This window comes from Magnolia sinica, chromosome 8, assembly GCF_029962835.1.
Source record: "Magnolia sinica isolate HGM2019 chromosome 8, MsV1, whole genome shotgun sequence".
Classification (NCBI taxonomy): Eukaryota; Viridiplantae; Streptophyta; class Magnoliopsida; order Magnoliales; family Magnoliaceae; genus Magnolia; species Magnolia sinica.
Window position 1 is genome coordinate 85,051,792 of NC_080580.1, and position 13,685 is coordinate 85,065,476.

General features: G+C 41.3%; 1 protein-coding gene across 1 annotated transcript; it reads right to left on the reverse strand.

The window, feature by feature from the left end:
- Positions 1-5,296: 5,296 nt before the first annotated feature.
- On the reverse strand, positions 5,297-7,423 carry LOC131253561 (adenine/guanine permease AZG1). Its single transcript, XM_058254598.1, has one exon. The coding sequence runs from the start codon at positions 7,376-7,378 to the stop codon at positions 5,624-5,626; it is 1,755 nt and encodes a 584-aa protein (XP_058110581.1). The 5' UTR covers positions 7,379-7,423; the 3' UTR covers positions 5,297-5,623.
- Between the last annotated feature and the right edge of the window lie 6,262 nt (positions 7,424-13,685).

Genomic DNA, 13,685 nt, shown 5'->3' on the forward strand with positions numbered 1-13,685 from the left:
GGAGACCATCTGATTGCTGACTCGCCCTTTTTTTTTTCTGCAGGTTGAATTTTATCATGGTGGGGCCCACGGCTGTATATTGGATTAGATCTTTGGATGTCCATTGACTTTCAGTGATGGGGACCATCTAGTGGCTAGACCTGTTTTTTCTGCTAGGTGAAATTTATTGTGGTGGGACCCACGTTTTGACGATTCGGATGTCAGACACGTGTCAAGTTGGCAAGGATACGGTGCAGAGCATGGTAAGCTTACCATGACATGATCAGATTGATGGCAGTCCACTAATTTCAATGGTGGGGACCACCTGATGAGCGGATCAGCCTTTTTCCACCGTTGATCTTTATCATGGGACCCAGCTAATCATAGCCGTCGGATGGTGGGACCACATATAGTTCCCCACTCAAACATGGTCAGATTGATGGCCGTCCACTGGTTTCAACGGTGGGAATTACTACTGATGCTTGGATCAGTCTGATGTTTTTGGCATTGTGACCATCGTGATGAGGCCCACCTTTTGCATCGCTTGGATTTCCCACACATGTGACATATTGGCATGAAAATGATGCACCTTTAAATGCTCCTAGCTGCCCTGGGATAGTTAGAGAGTCCAATCCATTGATCTAGACCGTTCATTAAGTTCAACGCATGTTTCATGGGATTCCATGTAAACATCACACTGATATGACAAATACCAACCATTTAATCAATGGTCTTAATCTGGATGGTCAAGATCGTTCACACAAAGATAGATCTAATCAACAATTCGATCCATCTATTCGTATGGCCCATCATGGATTCCCTATGATTCTAAGGAATCACTTTTTTAAGGCAATTGTAGCCATCCGATCCAAGACTTGGGAAATGGACGACTGAAAAAAAAAAAAAAAGGTCCTAATCAAGGATGTATTGGATCATCCGATCAGTTCTATACCTTCATGATAGCCTACTAAATATGTTACAGACTCAATGGACAGTTCAGATGGATTGATTGGACTGTTCAAATGAAGCGATGCAACTAGGAGCACTATAACTCATGTAAAGCTCAGATCTAACACGTGTGTTGCATACTGGCACGTGTGCAAGCGTGTAGTACTCTGCACACAAACCTCAAGGGAAATGATATCTCCACCTACCTTCTTTGAATTGCATGCGCCCATTAAGCTGTTACTGCATACTCACCTAATCCATGCTACCTTTCTTAGTAAAAAGGGAACATGGGTTAGGTATTATCCTCATATGTGTGTCTACGGCAAAAATGAAATCATACAAAGCATGTTCAAAAGTTATTTTGGTTGATGACATTGATTGCCTTATGACTTTCTACAATACCATGCTAGCTAGGGTTTCCATAATGTTTGTGAGAAATCCACTCCGTGCGTCTGTTTTGCCGGATCCTGTTATAATATGGGCCAAAAAAGAGACAGATTAAGAACTTAAGTGTGCCAAACTAAAGGAAACAATAAGGATTTAACATTTGTTGAAACATTCATTCGGTCATGGAAGCTTTCGACCTAGATAATTTATTTATTAGTAATTTTTTTTAAAAATGTATATACTCATCATGATAGGAATGATTTTTTTGATGTAGGTACTCATCATGATAGGAATGATGTTATTAATTGTATGAATGGCATAAAAATATCAGTGGACCCTAAGGAGGTTTCAAAGGTAGACAATTAGCTATATATGATAGAGGCCTGCTGGCCAACCAAAACTGGAGCCTGTCACATTTGTCTTTGGATTGTTAGTCGATGATGGTGTGCTACACACCATGCACCTCTGTGTTGTGTTGATGTCACCAAGTTCTATGGGCCTCACCATGATGTTTGTGTTATATCCACACAATCTATCCATTTTTTTTAAAAGATCATTTCAGGGCATGGGCACGAAATGATACATTTTAAAAAATTAAGCATACCACACTACAAGAAGTATCAGGGATTAAATGCCTACTATTAAAAACTTCTTGGAGCCACAGAAGTATTAGATCAAGCTGATATTTGTGTTTTCTCTTCATTCAAGTTTGTGCAACCTTATGAACAAGTTGGATGGCAAATAAATGTCACTGTGGGCCCTAGGAATGTTTCTATGGCAGGCATCATTATTCCCACTTTCTCTTGAAATCTGACTCATTTTTTAGCTCATGCCCTAGAATGATCTCGCAAAATAGATGGATGCTGTGGATATAACCTATACATCATGGTAGGGCCCATAGATCTTTGTGAAATCAAAACACCAACGTATGTTTCCCTCCATATGAAACACTAGTACTATTTTAATTCACAAAATGCAAATTTTGGTGTATGTCCTTAAGGTAGATTTAAATAGTTGAACGGGAATTGCCTGTGCCCCCAGGCCCCAAGAGTAAGTTCTTGTGGACCCAATTATGTGGGGCCCACCGTGATGTAAGTGAGATATTCACTTCTTCCATCAGTTGCCTACTCCCATCCGTTTGGCGACTGTGATGTCCATTAGTTGGGCAGGCTTGTACATGGTGTTTATCTTTCATCAAAGCTGTTAATCAGGTGTAATTCACACTGATGAATTGAAGATACAAAAATAACCCTGACCCAAAAGGCAGGTGGACCACACCACGTTAACTTGGAGGTTTTAGGATCAAATTTAGTGTTCCAATCTGCGTGGCTCATCTGAGTAGTTTATCAGTTCTGATCTTTTGTATGTAATCTTAAAATAAGAATTCTCACCAGACGGATCGAGTGGATTTACATATACAATATGCTGGCCCCATATAGCTTGGATGTTCTAATAAGCTGGGTAAAACAGGTGGGTGTTCTGTGGGCCCCACCATGATGTATGTGTTTTATCCATGCTGTCCATTTATTTTGAATAATTATAGATAATTATTTTGGGCCACAGCCCAAACATAAGGCAGATCCAAATCTTAAGTGGACCACCACAAGAAAACAATGGTGATTGAATGCTTGCCGTTAAAACTTAGGCTCACCATACTGTTTATTTGCACTCCAACCCGTTGATGAGATCACAAAGACAGAACAAATATATCATCTTAATTCAAAACTTTCGTGGCCCTTAAAGATGTTTTTAACAATGTTCATCAATCACCACAGTTTCTTCTGGTGTAGTCCACTTGAGATCTGGATCTGCTTTATTTTTTAACTCATGCCCTAAAATAAGATGGCAAAATGGATGGACAACAGATACAACACACATCCAAATCTGCTTTATTTTTTGACTCATGCCCTAAAATAAGATGGCAAAATGGATGGACAACATGGATACAACACACATAATTGTGGGTCCACATAACACTCACCAGTAGCACAAGCATTGCCAAGTCCCCGTGGTATGCAGAATCATGAGATGTCATTGAAAAATTCTCTCCATCCATCAGTCTCTCAAGCCGAGAATCTGACAAGAGTCTGAAAATCAAGCGGATCAAATACTCAGATAGACATCATTGTTGGGCTCCAAGAAGGTTCCAACACAGGATGTTATCATTCCGCAGCTTCGTATTGTGTGGCTTACTTGAGTTTTGGATTTGCTTGATTTTTTTAAATTTTTTTTCCAATAAATTTCTTACATGCATCTATGTAGGCTCTATTTGTGCATTTCAATCTAACATGAGGTCACACGTATTAATGAGAGCCTGTGTTTGATCAACGTGTGCGCGATTAAAATATTGCAGGCATGATGGAGTCATATCAAAACTAAGGACTCAATTGTTCGAGATCCAATGACGGTGAGCCAAATATATTTATACGACTCATACATGTACTGCAGTGATGATTAACGGTAGACCATAGCATTTTAAAACTAACTTAAACTTCAAATGTTCTGCAATGTGATTGGTAGGAGTGGAGGAACCAAAGACTAAGATAAAAGTAATATTGCACGGTGTGGATTTGTTATCTCGGTTACACATGCTGCAGAGAATTGAAGGTAGCCCGTTAAATATATTTTGAAGGTATGAGTAAGATTTTCATTCATCATTAAAGGCGTAGTCTTGACACATTTAATGTTGATACGTGGCGACATCGCATTGGCTAATAAGTGTGCCGAAAATGAGTGTAAAGAGGCCCCTACATAGCTTTTGACCATAGGATCCTCCCATCCCCATGGACCGGCGTCTCAAATGAAAAAGACAAGGAAGGAAAAAAAAAACACATTAATATGGTGATACGCAGGTATTAGGAAGTTGTACACGTGGCACATATATGACTCGAACAAAACCGTACAAATCTTCCATCGACGGCTGAAATAAGAGGATCCAAAAGTACAAATACTGCAGAAGAAGGTATGCAAAAGTCAGAGGACAGGATTGTTAGGGATCTGTGGGGCCCACTGCAACATATATGTTATATACAGGCCGTCTATCTATTTTGACGGATCATTTTAGAGCATGAACCCCAAGAAGGTAGAAGATTGGAGGCTCAAGTAGAACCATACCATAGGAAGAGTGAGGATTGAATTCCTGCCATTGAAAACATCGTAAAGCCCACCATCCAAATGTCACAGAGGCATGTGGTGTAGTTAACTTGAGCTTTCAATTTTTTTAAAATTTTTTTTTTTGAGCTCATGGCCTAAAATGACCTATCAAAATGGCTGAATGGTGTGAATAAAACACATATATCATGGTGGGCCCTACAGGCCTTGACAGGACCGTCATGGCCCTGGCAAGACCTTCATGGTGGGGCTAATACCCAATCTACATCTAGAGGTGTATAGAGTTGATCCGAGTCGTGCTTAGCACAACTTGACTTGGCTTAGTTCTTGAGCTTGACTGGTCAACTCAGCTCAGTTTGGTCAACAGCTCACCAGTGCAACATTTTTACAAACACATGAACCACACCTTCAAATTCTCAATAAATGTGAAATGTCAGCAATGGTTTTACAATTATTTCTTTAAACGCTTCGTAGGTAACATCAAAACTAAGAAAAAAGAGTAACTGTTCAATGAAATATACCTTCCTTGCCACCAACTGACACTTCGTTGAGTCATTTCATCAAACATTTAGTAAGCAACATCAATATCAAAGTACCCGAGCCACCGAACTGGTTCGATCCGAGTTTGATTCGAGTTGGGTTCGATCTGAGTTGAGTCAAGCTCTGGCAGGCTCAAACTCGGTTTGAATTATTTTCAAGCTAAAAAAATCAGCTTGACTCGGATCGGTCTTAGTTTCAAACCGCGCTTTTTCGAGCCAAGTCAAGCGTGCAAACCGAGCTAACTCGGTTGGTATACAGCCCTATCTACATTCAAACTTGTACGTGTTTAATATGAATTAACATATGATACATTAAATTTTAAGCCCCGGTGTATCAACCAACATGCTCTACCAGAGCATCAAAATATGTTTCCCTTTCATCAAACACAGCAAACTAAACATGTAATCAAAGCTAAAAAGACAATATTCCATTTACAACCCGCCTATAGATAGGAAGCGCCATTGCTACTCGCGAGACTACCCGTCGAAATCCTATTGGGTTGGGCCCCACCCTGCACATTCAATTACCTGAATATCAGGTACATTCATATCAGGCAGTTGGTGATGCTTCATGGGCCCTCCATTTTCTCCCCCACGATGATCCCATCTGGTCAACGGACGGTCCTGATTTACCCTGATTTAGGTGGTGGGCCCCACAATCAGACAATGCTTCCATTGTGGCTGTTGCCGTGGTTGTTCTCGACAGCTTCGATACTGCTACTCGACGCCCCATTCGTCGCTCCCACCACAACTTTCCTCTCTCTCTTCCCAAAATGGCCCTTTCTAAAATACCCCTCCCCCCAATCCCAAACATTCAACACGATATAAGTCCCAATCCCTCCAACGAGTCCGTACGCGATCGAGTACGTCAACGGCATCAAAATCATCGTAACGAACGCCGGGATCGCCTCTCTCATGTCGTTCCAATCAATCTCCACCACAGATCGCATCATCAAGACTCCCACTAAAATCAACGGCGGACCCACCGCCCACGCCGGTATGGACGCGAGCAGTGGCGTGAAGAAAAACGCCAGAAAGAAATATCCTGCAACCGTTAACGCCGTCATTCCCGTCCGTCCTCCCTCCCTTATCCCAGTCGACGATTCGATAAACGCCGTTACAGGCGACGTACCGAGCAAAGATCCAACCACGATGGACGCAGCATCACTCATGAAAGCGAAATACTGCCCTTCGAAATCGCCGTTTTGATCAACGAAACCGGCGAAACGTGCCATCGAATACAACGTGCCGGTCGTATCGAGAATATCGACGTACAAAAACGTTACAAGGGCTTCCCAAAATGCCCCTTGCCCCATCCCTTTAAAGCTCAGAGCCCCGGCGGTGGACTCGATCTTGTGCACGTCCACGACCTTCTTGAAATACCGGTACGCCGAGTTGCCCGTATCGGTATCAGGAAAAACCGTTACGCTCGTGTTTCGGAACCAGGAAACGGCAGTTACGAAGACGACGCCGTAGATCATCGCTCCTTTTACGTCCTTTATCAGGCAGTAGGCGATTATTACGAATCCGACAATCCCGAGCCAAAAAGTCGGGCTCTCCATTCGGCCATTGAGGCAGAGAATTGCGCTCGATACGGTGCCGCCCTGTAACAGCGAAACGGTGCCGTTAGCGGCCGCTACGACGGGGGCGACGGAGGCACGTGAGGAGCTCGGGCAGGCGGCGAGGGTCACGAGCGTGGACGGGCTGTATCCGATGAGGCCGATGCCTTCGTTGTTCTGGAGGCCGATGAAGGCGAGGAAGAGGCCGATCCCGGCCGAGGACGAGATACGTACGGGACGTGGAACCAGCTTCGCGAGCTTGGCGCGGAATCCGAGTGCGGAGATGAAGAGGAATATCAGCCCTTCGATGAAAACGGCAGCCAGGGCGGTTTTGTACGGAACGTTACCGGAGCCATGGAAGCCGACGACCGTGTAGGCGAAGTAGGCGTTGGGTCCCATGCCTGGTGCTAACGCGAGCGGGAGGTTAGCGAACGCACCCATGATGAAGGAGCCGATGAGAGAGGCTGCGGCGGTTGCGACGATCAGGTCCTTGCGTGTCTTCTCCAGGCAGGACTGGTAACCGGGATTCACCGGTGGGAACTTACACGTGGCGTCTGGGGTGATGACGCGTAGGTTGGGGCCTGTACAGTTGGAGACTGGGATGGAAGGGGAGCTGCAGAGGGGCGTGCAATCGGAGACGGAGCACGTGCCACCTGAGTCGGTTAGGATGCTGGCGTTGACAGCTAGGATGTAGGCCATGGTCAGGAAGGTAGCCGTACCGGCTCGCAGCTCGGTTGTGAAGCTGGTGTTTCGCTCGGCGAGTTTGAAGCGCTTGCCGAGTCGAGAATCGGACACAGACGAGTTGAGTCGGGTCAGTGCCGAGTTCCAGCGAGATAGGGGTTTTGGTGGGTCCATGGCCGAGAGATAGAGAGAGAGAGAGAGAGAGAGAGAGAGGTTTGGTCTGAGGTATGATATTTTCTGAGAGTGGGAGATTTTATGAGAGGGTTTGGAGTTTTTATGAGAGGGTTTGGGGATTCTTTCGGAAATATAAATTTAGTAAGAGGATTCGCGGGGGTGAGATTGAAGTTTAGATTCTCGGTGTAGTTGCTAATACAATATCTATTTGTGAGATCTGAGTCGTTCATTAACTTGGGACAGGAATTTTTAAGTAATCTATGGTGTGGAAGTGTTTATGAGAAATGGATGGTTATGAAAATATGGATAATGTAATTTGTGGCCCAGATGACTGGTGAATCTTCTTTATGTTTTCTTACGTGATTCCCTCCTCATGAGTGCCTTGGATCACGTGCAAGTTGTCACGGTCGACTGTTGTGGATTGGTTTTCAGTTGTATAAGTAGGGGCCATTTATCAATGATCTAGACCATTTGTATGTTGGTATTCAAGATGGATGGACCATTCCCAAGAAATCTCCTCACTTGGACAATCCTAGCCTTTTAATGTCGATTTGATGTAGGTCGACGGCTGGAGTTGGTGGATAGGATCCTCTAATCCGGCGTATTTTTAGGAATGGTCCATTGATGAAGGGCTGTAATGTGCTGATGGTGTGGATTAATCAAACACGTGCAGTACCTATACAAGCTGAAAACCCGAGTTTTCCGTACAAAACTCGGGGTCCAGGATCTTTTATTCCTACGTAAGGGATTCCATTTCTTCACATCAACAGCGTGCGCTGTATTTTGAAGTAAGAAATAGACAACTGTATGACGGTCATTTTAATATCTCAATCTCAATTCAGCATCTGGCATTCATGTACATCAATCAACACCGTCCAAACTTTTGATCACGTTTCAGATGGAGAATGGAAAAACGTTCATCTTGATCTGACTATCCTAGCCATCCAATTAGCAGCCTTTAAATGGACGGTTCAATCCAACAAAAAGAATTAGATGGTTAAGATCTTTCACCAGTGTGAATTCACTGTATAACCTGATCTATTCAAAGTTGGGCCCACTGATATGAACCATCTGGATTGACTGATTAACCAACATTATGCCACGTGTACCGTCAATGAGTTGTGTAACAGTAATCTCGCTCGCGCGATTTGCCATGCATAACGCATACAGCTGTACACCCCCGAGGACTTGGGGAGCTGACTTTGAAGCCCTATTTCTTTGTGCGTTCACACCCATTTCGCTTTTTTTCTCTTCCCTCCTTTAGCATTTATTGTTTCCTAACAAATCTTGAAGGGACAAATGCAAAGGCTGTATGACTCAAATTTATAGCTCAAATTATAGGGTGTAAATATCATTTACGTTTTCATTCCATAGTTGAGAGAAGATTTAATACTCGGGTAAGAGCCACCGTTGATACACATGCACTGAAAATTGTAATGTGGCATATAAATAACTCAAATTCAATTGTCCAAATGGTTAGCTCCACTTTGACTAGATTGGGTACCAAAATTTACAATGGGTTGATTACTTGAATAGTCAGTTTTGGGACATTATCGAATGTCGAAGATTGAAAATAACCAACGGTCTGGATTTAGCACGCAAGATTCCGCCAATCAGATGTTAAGATTCTTCAAAAAACCTAATCTGGGTCTAACCGGCTATCTAAAGTGAATTTCATAATTTTGACAATTTGATTTCAAATAATAAATGCCACGTGTACAATCCTCAGCAATTGCGTATCAATAATCCGACTCCGTCGGAGTATCAAATAACACCTCTAGTTAATTTCCTTCTGGGGATCTTAGGAGAGCTGGGATTCCGTTTGGGATCTTCTGTTTTGAAGAAAATTCATACTCTGCCACTAGTGTGAATCTCCATATACATTCATAGATATACAATGCACTTTATACTATGTTAATTCAATCTGAACCGTTAAAATCGTGCATTTCACTTTTATATGCTCTATATCCCAAAAATAATACTGATTCATTTTATAAATTTTGGGCTTTTTATATTGAGTATAGACCATTTTATATTATATTTTACCAAAAACATGATATCATATAATATCATATTTATAATCTTGTATTTAATGTAACCCATCCAAATATAGTCCCACTAATTTTACGGTTTGGATCGAGTTAAATATCTTATATATTCTCATTTGAGTGTGTATTGCGCATGAATCTTTATAATCCGCAACGCACCAAATAGCACCTCTTTTTTTGTACGGTTGGTTGGTATGAGAAACTCTAAATATTTTCCGAAGCGAATTGCGTGGCGTGCCACACACCACGGAGGTCGTCCGTGGTGTGTTGACGTCAAAAAGTTCCGTGGGCCCCACCATGATGTACATGTTATATCCACACCGTCCATCCTTTTTGAAAGATCATTTTAGAAAGCAATTCCAAAAAAGAGGCAGAGAAAAAGCTCAAATGGGCCACACCAAAAAAAGCAGTGAGGACAATAATTCTCACCGTTGAAACCTTCCTCGGACCCACTTTGATATTTATTTACATATAACCTGTTCATAAGGTCACAAAGCAGTAGATGAAGGGGAAAAGAAAATTCAGATTGATCCAAAACTACCCTTGAATTCAATGGTAGATATTCAATTCTCACTTCTTTCTGTTGTGTGGTCCACTTAAGGGTTGGATCTATTTCATTTTTTATTTCTAGACATAAAAGTATCTCGCCAATTAAACTGACGGTTTGGATATAAGATATACATTATAGTGGAACCCACATAACTTGATAACGCCACGTAGGTTGGCCCACCACGCAAGTCGCTTCGTTTCGCTTTTCGGGCTGGATCGGAAGCGGATTGGTGGTGTCCCACACACCTGCTATACAGCTGCTGTATTTACGGCAGCAAGTTCCGTGGGGTCTGATCATGAGTGATCATGAGGTACGTGTTATATCCAAAACCGTAAGGCTTGAGACGAAAAATAATAAGATAAATCCAACAATCAAGTGGACGACACTGTAAAAAGCAGTGGGGGATTAAAAGTCCACCATTGATACCTCTTTTGAGGTTATAAAAGTTTAGGATCAATATAAAATTTCTTTTCCTCTTAATTCAAGTTTTTGTGAACTTATGAACCGATTAAATGGAAAATAAACACCATGGTATAATTCAAGTTTTTGTGGACGTATGAACAGATTAAATGGAAAATAAACAATATGGTATGCCCTACGAATTGTTTAACGGTAAAAATTCATCATCTCCTCTGCTATTTGTGTTGTGGTCTAGATGATCTTTGGATATGATTCATTTTTTGGATAGTGCTCTAAAATGATCTCTAAAAATAGATGAACGGTGTAGATATAATAAATACATCACTGTGGGGCCATGTAAGTTTGATCTCCTTTGAACCGTTCGTACAACTCGGAGCTCGAGGAGCGTCCGTGCTCGTCTTCGCACGAGACGTACCTACAGCAGCTATAAAGCTGGTGTGAAGTACATTAGCCAATCCGCTTCCGGCTGGATTACCGTGTCCTTCAACGAAACATTAACTCCCTAGTCCTTGGTCAAACTGTAGATGTAGCCAGTGCACGTGGTTGATCCCGACCGTTCATAAGACGGGCCCTGCTTTAGACGGTCTATAACTAGCCAATAATCTTGCTGATGTAAACTTAGAAATGACAATTGATGTATTTTTTAGCTCCTGACCGGAAACGGATTGGCTACTGTTCGGTGGTCTGTGGGCCCCACCATGATGTAAGTGTTTCATCCATGCCGTCCATCTATTTTTATAGATTATTTTATGATATTATACAAAAATGAGATATATCCCAATCTCAAGTGGACCACATTACAGGAAACAGTGTTGAATGAACGTTGACAATTAAAAACTTTTCGAGGGCCATAAAAGTATTGGATTAAGCTGATCTTTGTTTTTTCCCTTCATCTGGGTCTTTATGACCTAATCAACAGATTGGATGTCAGATAAACAGTACAGTGGGCCTTAGGAGGATTTAAATGATGGATATCCAATCACTATTGTTTTCCTATGGTGTGGTCCTCGTAAGATTTATATCCTTCTTATTTTTATGCTGAAGCACTTAAATGATCTTTAAAAATGGATGAACGGAATGGATGAAACACATGCATCATGGTGGGGTCCACAGACCACCGAACACCAGCCACGGGGCTGGTGTCAGGGGGAGTAGCCAATCCGTTCCCCTCCTGACCCTCCAACATGGGCCCAACTATTCATGTGTGCCACATGCACATCTCTGATTAAGGGCGGCAGGGTGACAGAGGAACTTTTCGTGGAGAGATATTAATACTCTGGTAGAATGTGTCCATACTCATGCGAAAGTACACGTGGCATCCATGTACATCAATGGAACCTGTACGAACGGTGTAGATGGGGCTTGATCCCTAGATCAGCGATGATTGAAGTTTTCATATAAGCCACTCATTTTAATGGCCACTGATATTTGTGGATTTGGGGCTATCATCTATCTGCTGTAGGAGTTCACGACTTGGACGGTTTGGATTAACGTAAACGTGGACCACATGAAGTTTAAACATCCGCCGCATGGGTCTACCTATCTCAAAGAACTCTTCCTACGTCGGTCTTTTATCAAGTTGGGGTGGTCATTTAGTTCGATTGGTGGTCTGCCAGACTACCAGTTCATGTGATATCCTAGGCTCCATGGAGGGAGCAGGGATCCATGCTAGCCTATCTGACCGTTCAAATTATGATGGAGCATGAATTCTCCCAACTATCCAGACGGATGTTAAAAAGAATACGATTTGCAATTCAAATTTGATCGGTAAAATCAGATGGTTGAGATTGTCCAGTTATTTTAAATTTTGTGATCTGCTGCATCCATAATTGTGCCCATCATCTAGACCGTCCAAATTGTAGATGTATGAGTGCCACTCGTTTAGTGGTTGACATGTTCTGCCTTAGTGAGGTGCAGCTATAGGAAATTTTGTGATCTGTAATTGTGTAACCTAGAAAAATTAGAATAATAAGATGTAAAAAGAAAATTTAAAAATTAAAACTTAAAATAAAATTTTGAGTAAGAATAAGAATTAGGAAACTCATTGAATCAAGGCCTGAATGATAATTCAGCCTGAAGTTGATTTACTGTCTTTTAGACTATATTCATGGTGTAACTGAAACACTGAACAATTAACCTCTAGGATATCATCCATCGATACATCATCATACCACCCACTCGATATACGAAGATCCGAACCACCAATATATGTCTAATCAAAAAATAAAATCCAAGACGAGCTGAAGAGAAAATAACTTTTTAATTGCATAAAATCGAAGAGCTAAATAATCAAGGAATGATCAAAATCGGAACCAAAGAAGTCTATTTTATAGACTTTAAAGGTTGTCTTGAATGCGTGTCTAAGCATCCCTCCCATGGCTGCTAAGTTTTTCAAAGATAGCTTTTGAATTTTTGACTCTATTCAAAATTTTAAAAAGATGATTGTTTTGGTCAACTGTTGCAAAAAATGAAACTACAAAAAAGGCAAATATGCTTGCATGCACTACCCTACCCAAATCGCTCATGTGGTTTATGGGATAGGTTGAGGCTGTTGACATATCCCCTCACAACCAAATTCACATGCCCCTTCAAAGGGGCCTAAGAGATCCAAATTTCTTCTCTTATAACTTCAAAGTTTTTCACTTGTCTCTCCAGTATGGGACTAAACCCACAACACTATAAGTTAAAAAGTCTTTCTTACTTTTTGAAATAATTTTGAAGGATAATTTTTCAAACCAATTTAAAATAATTTAATATTATTATTTTAAAACACAAAAAATACAACAATCCCCAATATATTTAAAAATAACCACTTTTGGATTAGATATGAATAATTGTATATTATATCGATGCTTAATAGACTTGAATCGATACTTAGAATAGACAATGTACATTTATAGGAGTCAAGTGGCAAACAATCTTAAACTAGACCCCTATTAATGTAAAATGGCTACAAACGCCTCTCACGCAATCGTTCCGATACAGATAGTTATGTGGTTTGATGTTTTTTGACCATGTGACGTTACTTGAATTTCATTAGTGCTGTAGAGGATTTGTCCAAATTTTTATATGAAGCGGCCTCACTTCCACACTTGTATAAGTGAATTCTATCAAGTGTACAGAGCAACTAAATACATCACTAATGTATATGACATATGGATTCATCAAGAGTTTAAGACTTAATATTACTAATTTTTGTTTGCACTACCTAAACCATAGATGGGGCTTACTAATTGTAATGCTTAAACGTCTTCTAGTGTCTTATTATTTACGTAATTGAAGCCTATTG

Excerpts from the sequence above, each read along its gene's own strand:
- LOC131253561 (XM_058254598.1), bottom strand. The coding sequence starts at position 7,378 with ATGGACCCACCAAAACCCCTATCTCGCTGGAACTCGGCACTGACCCGA.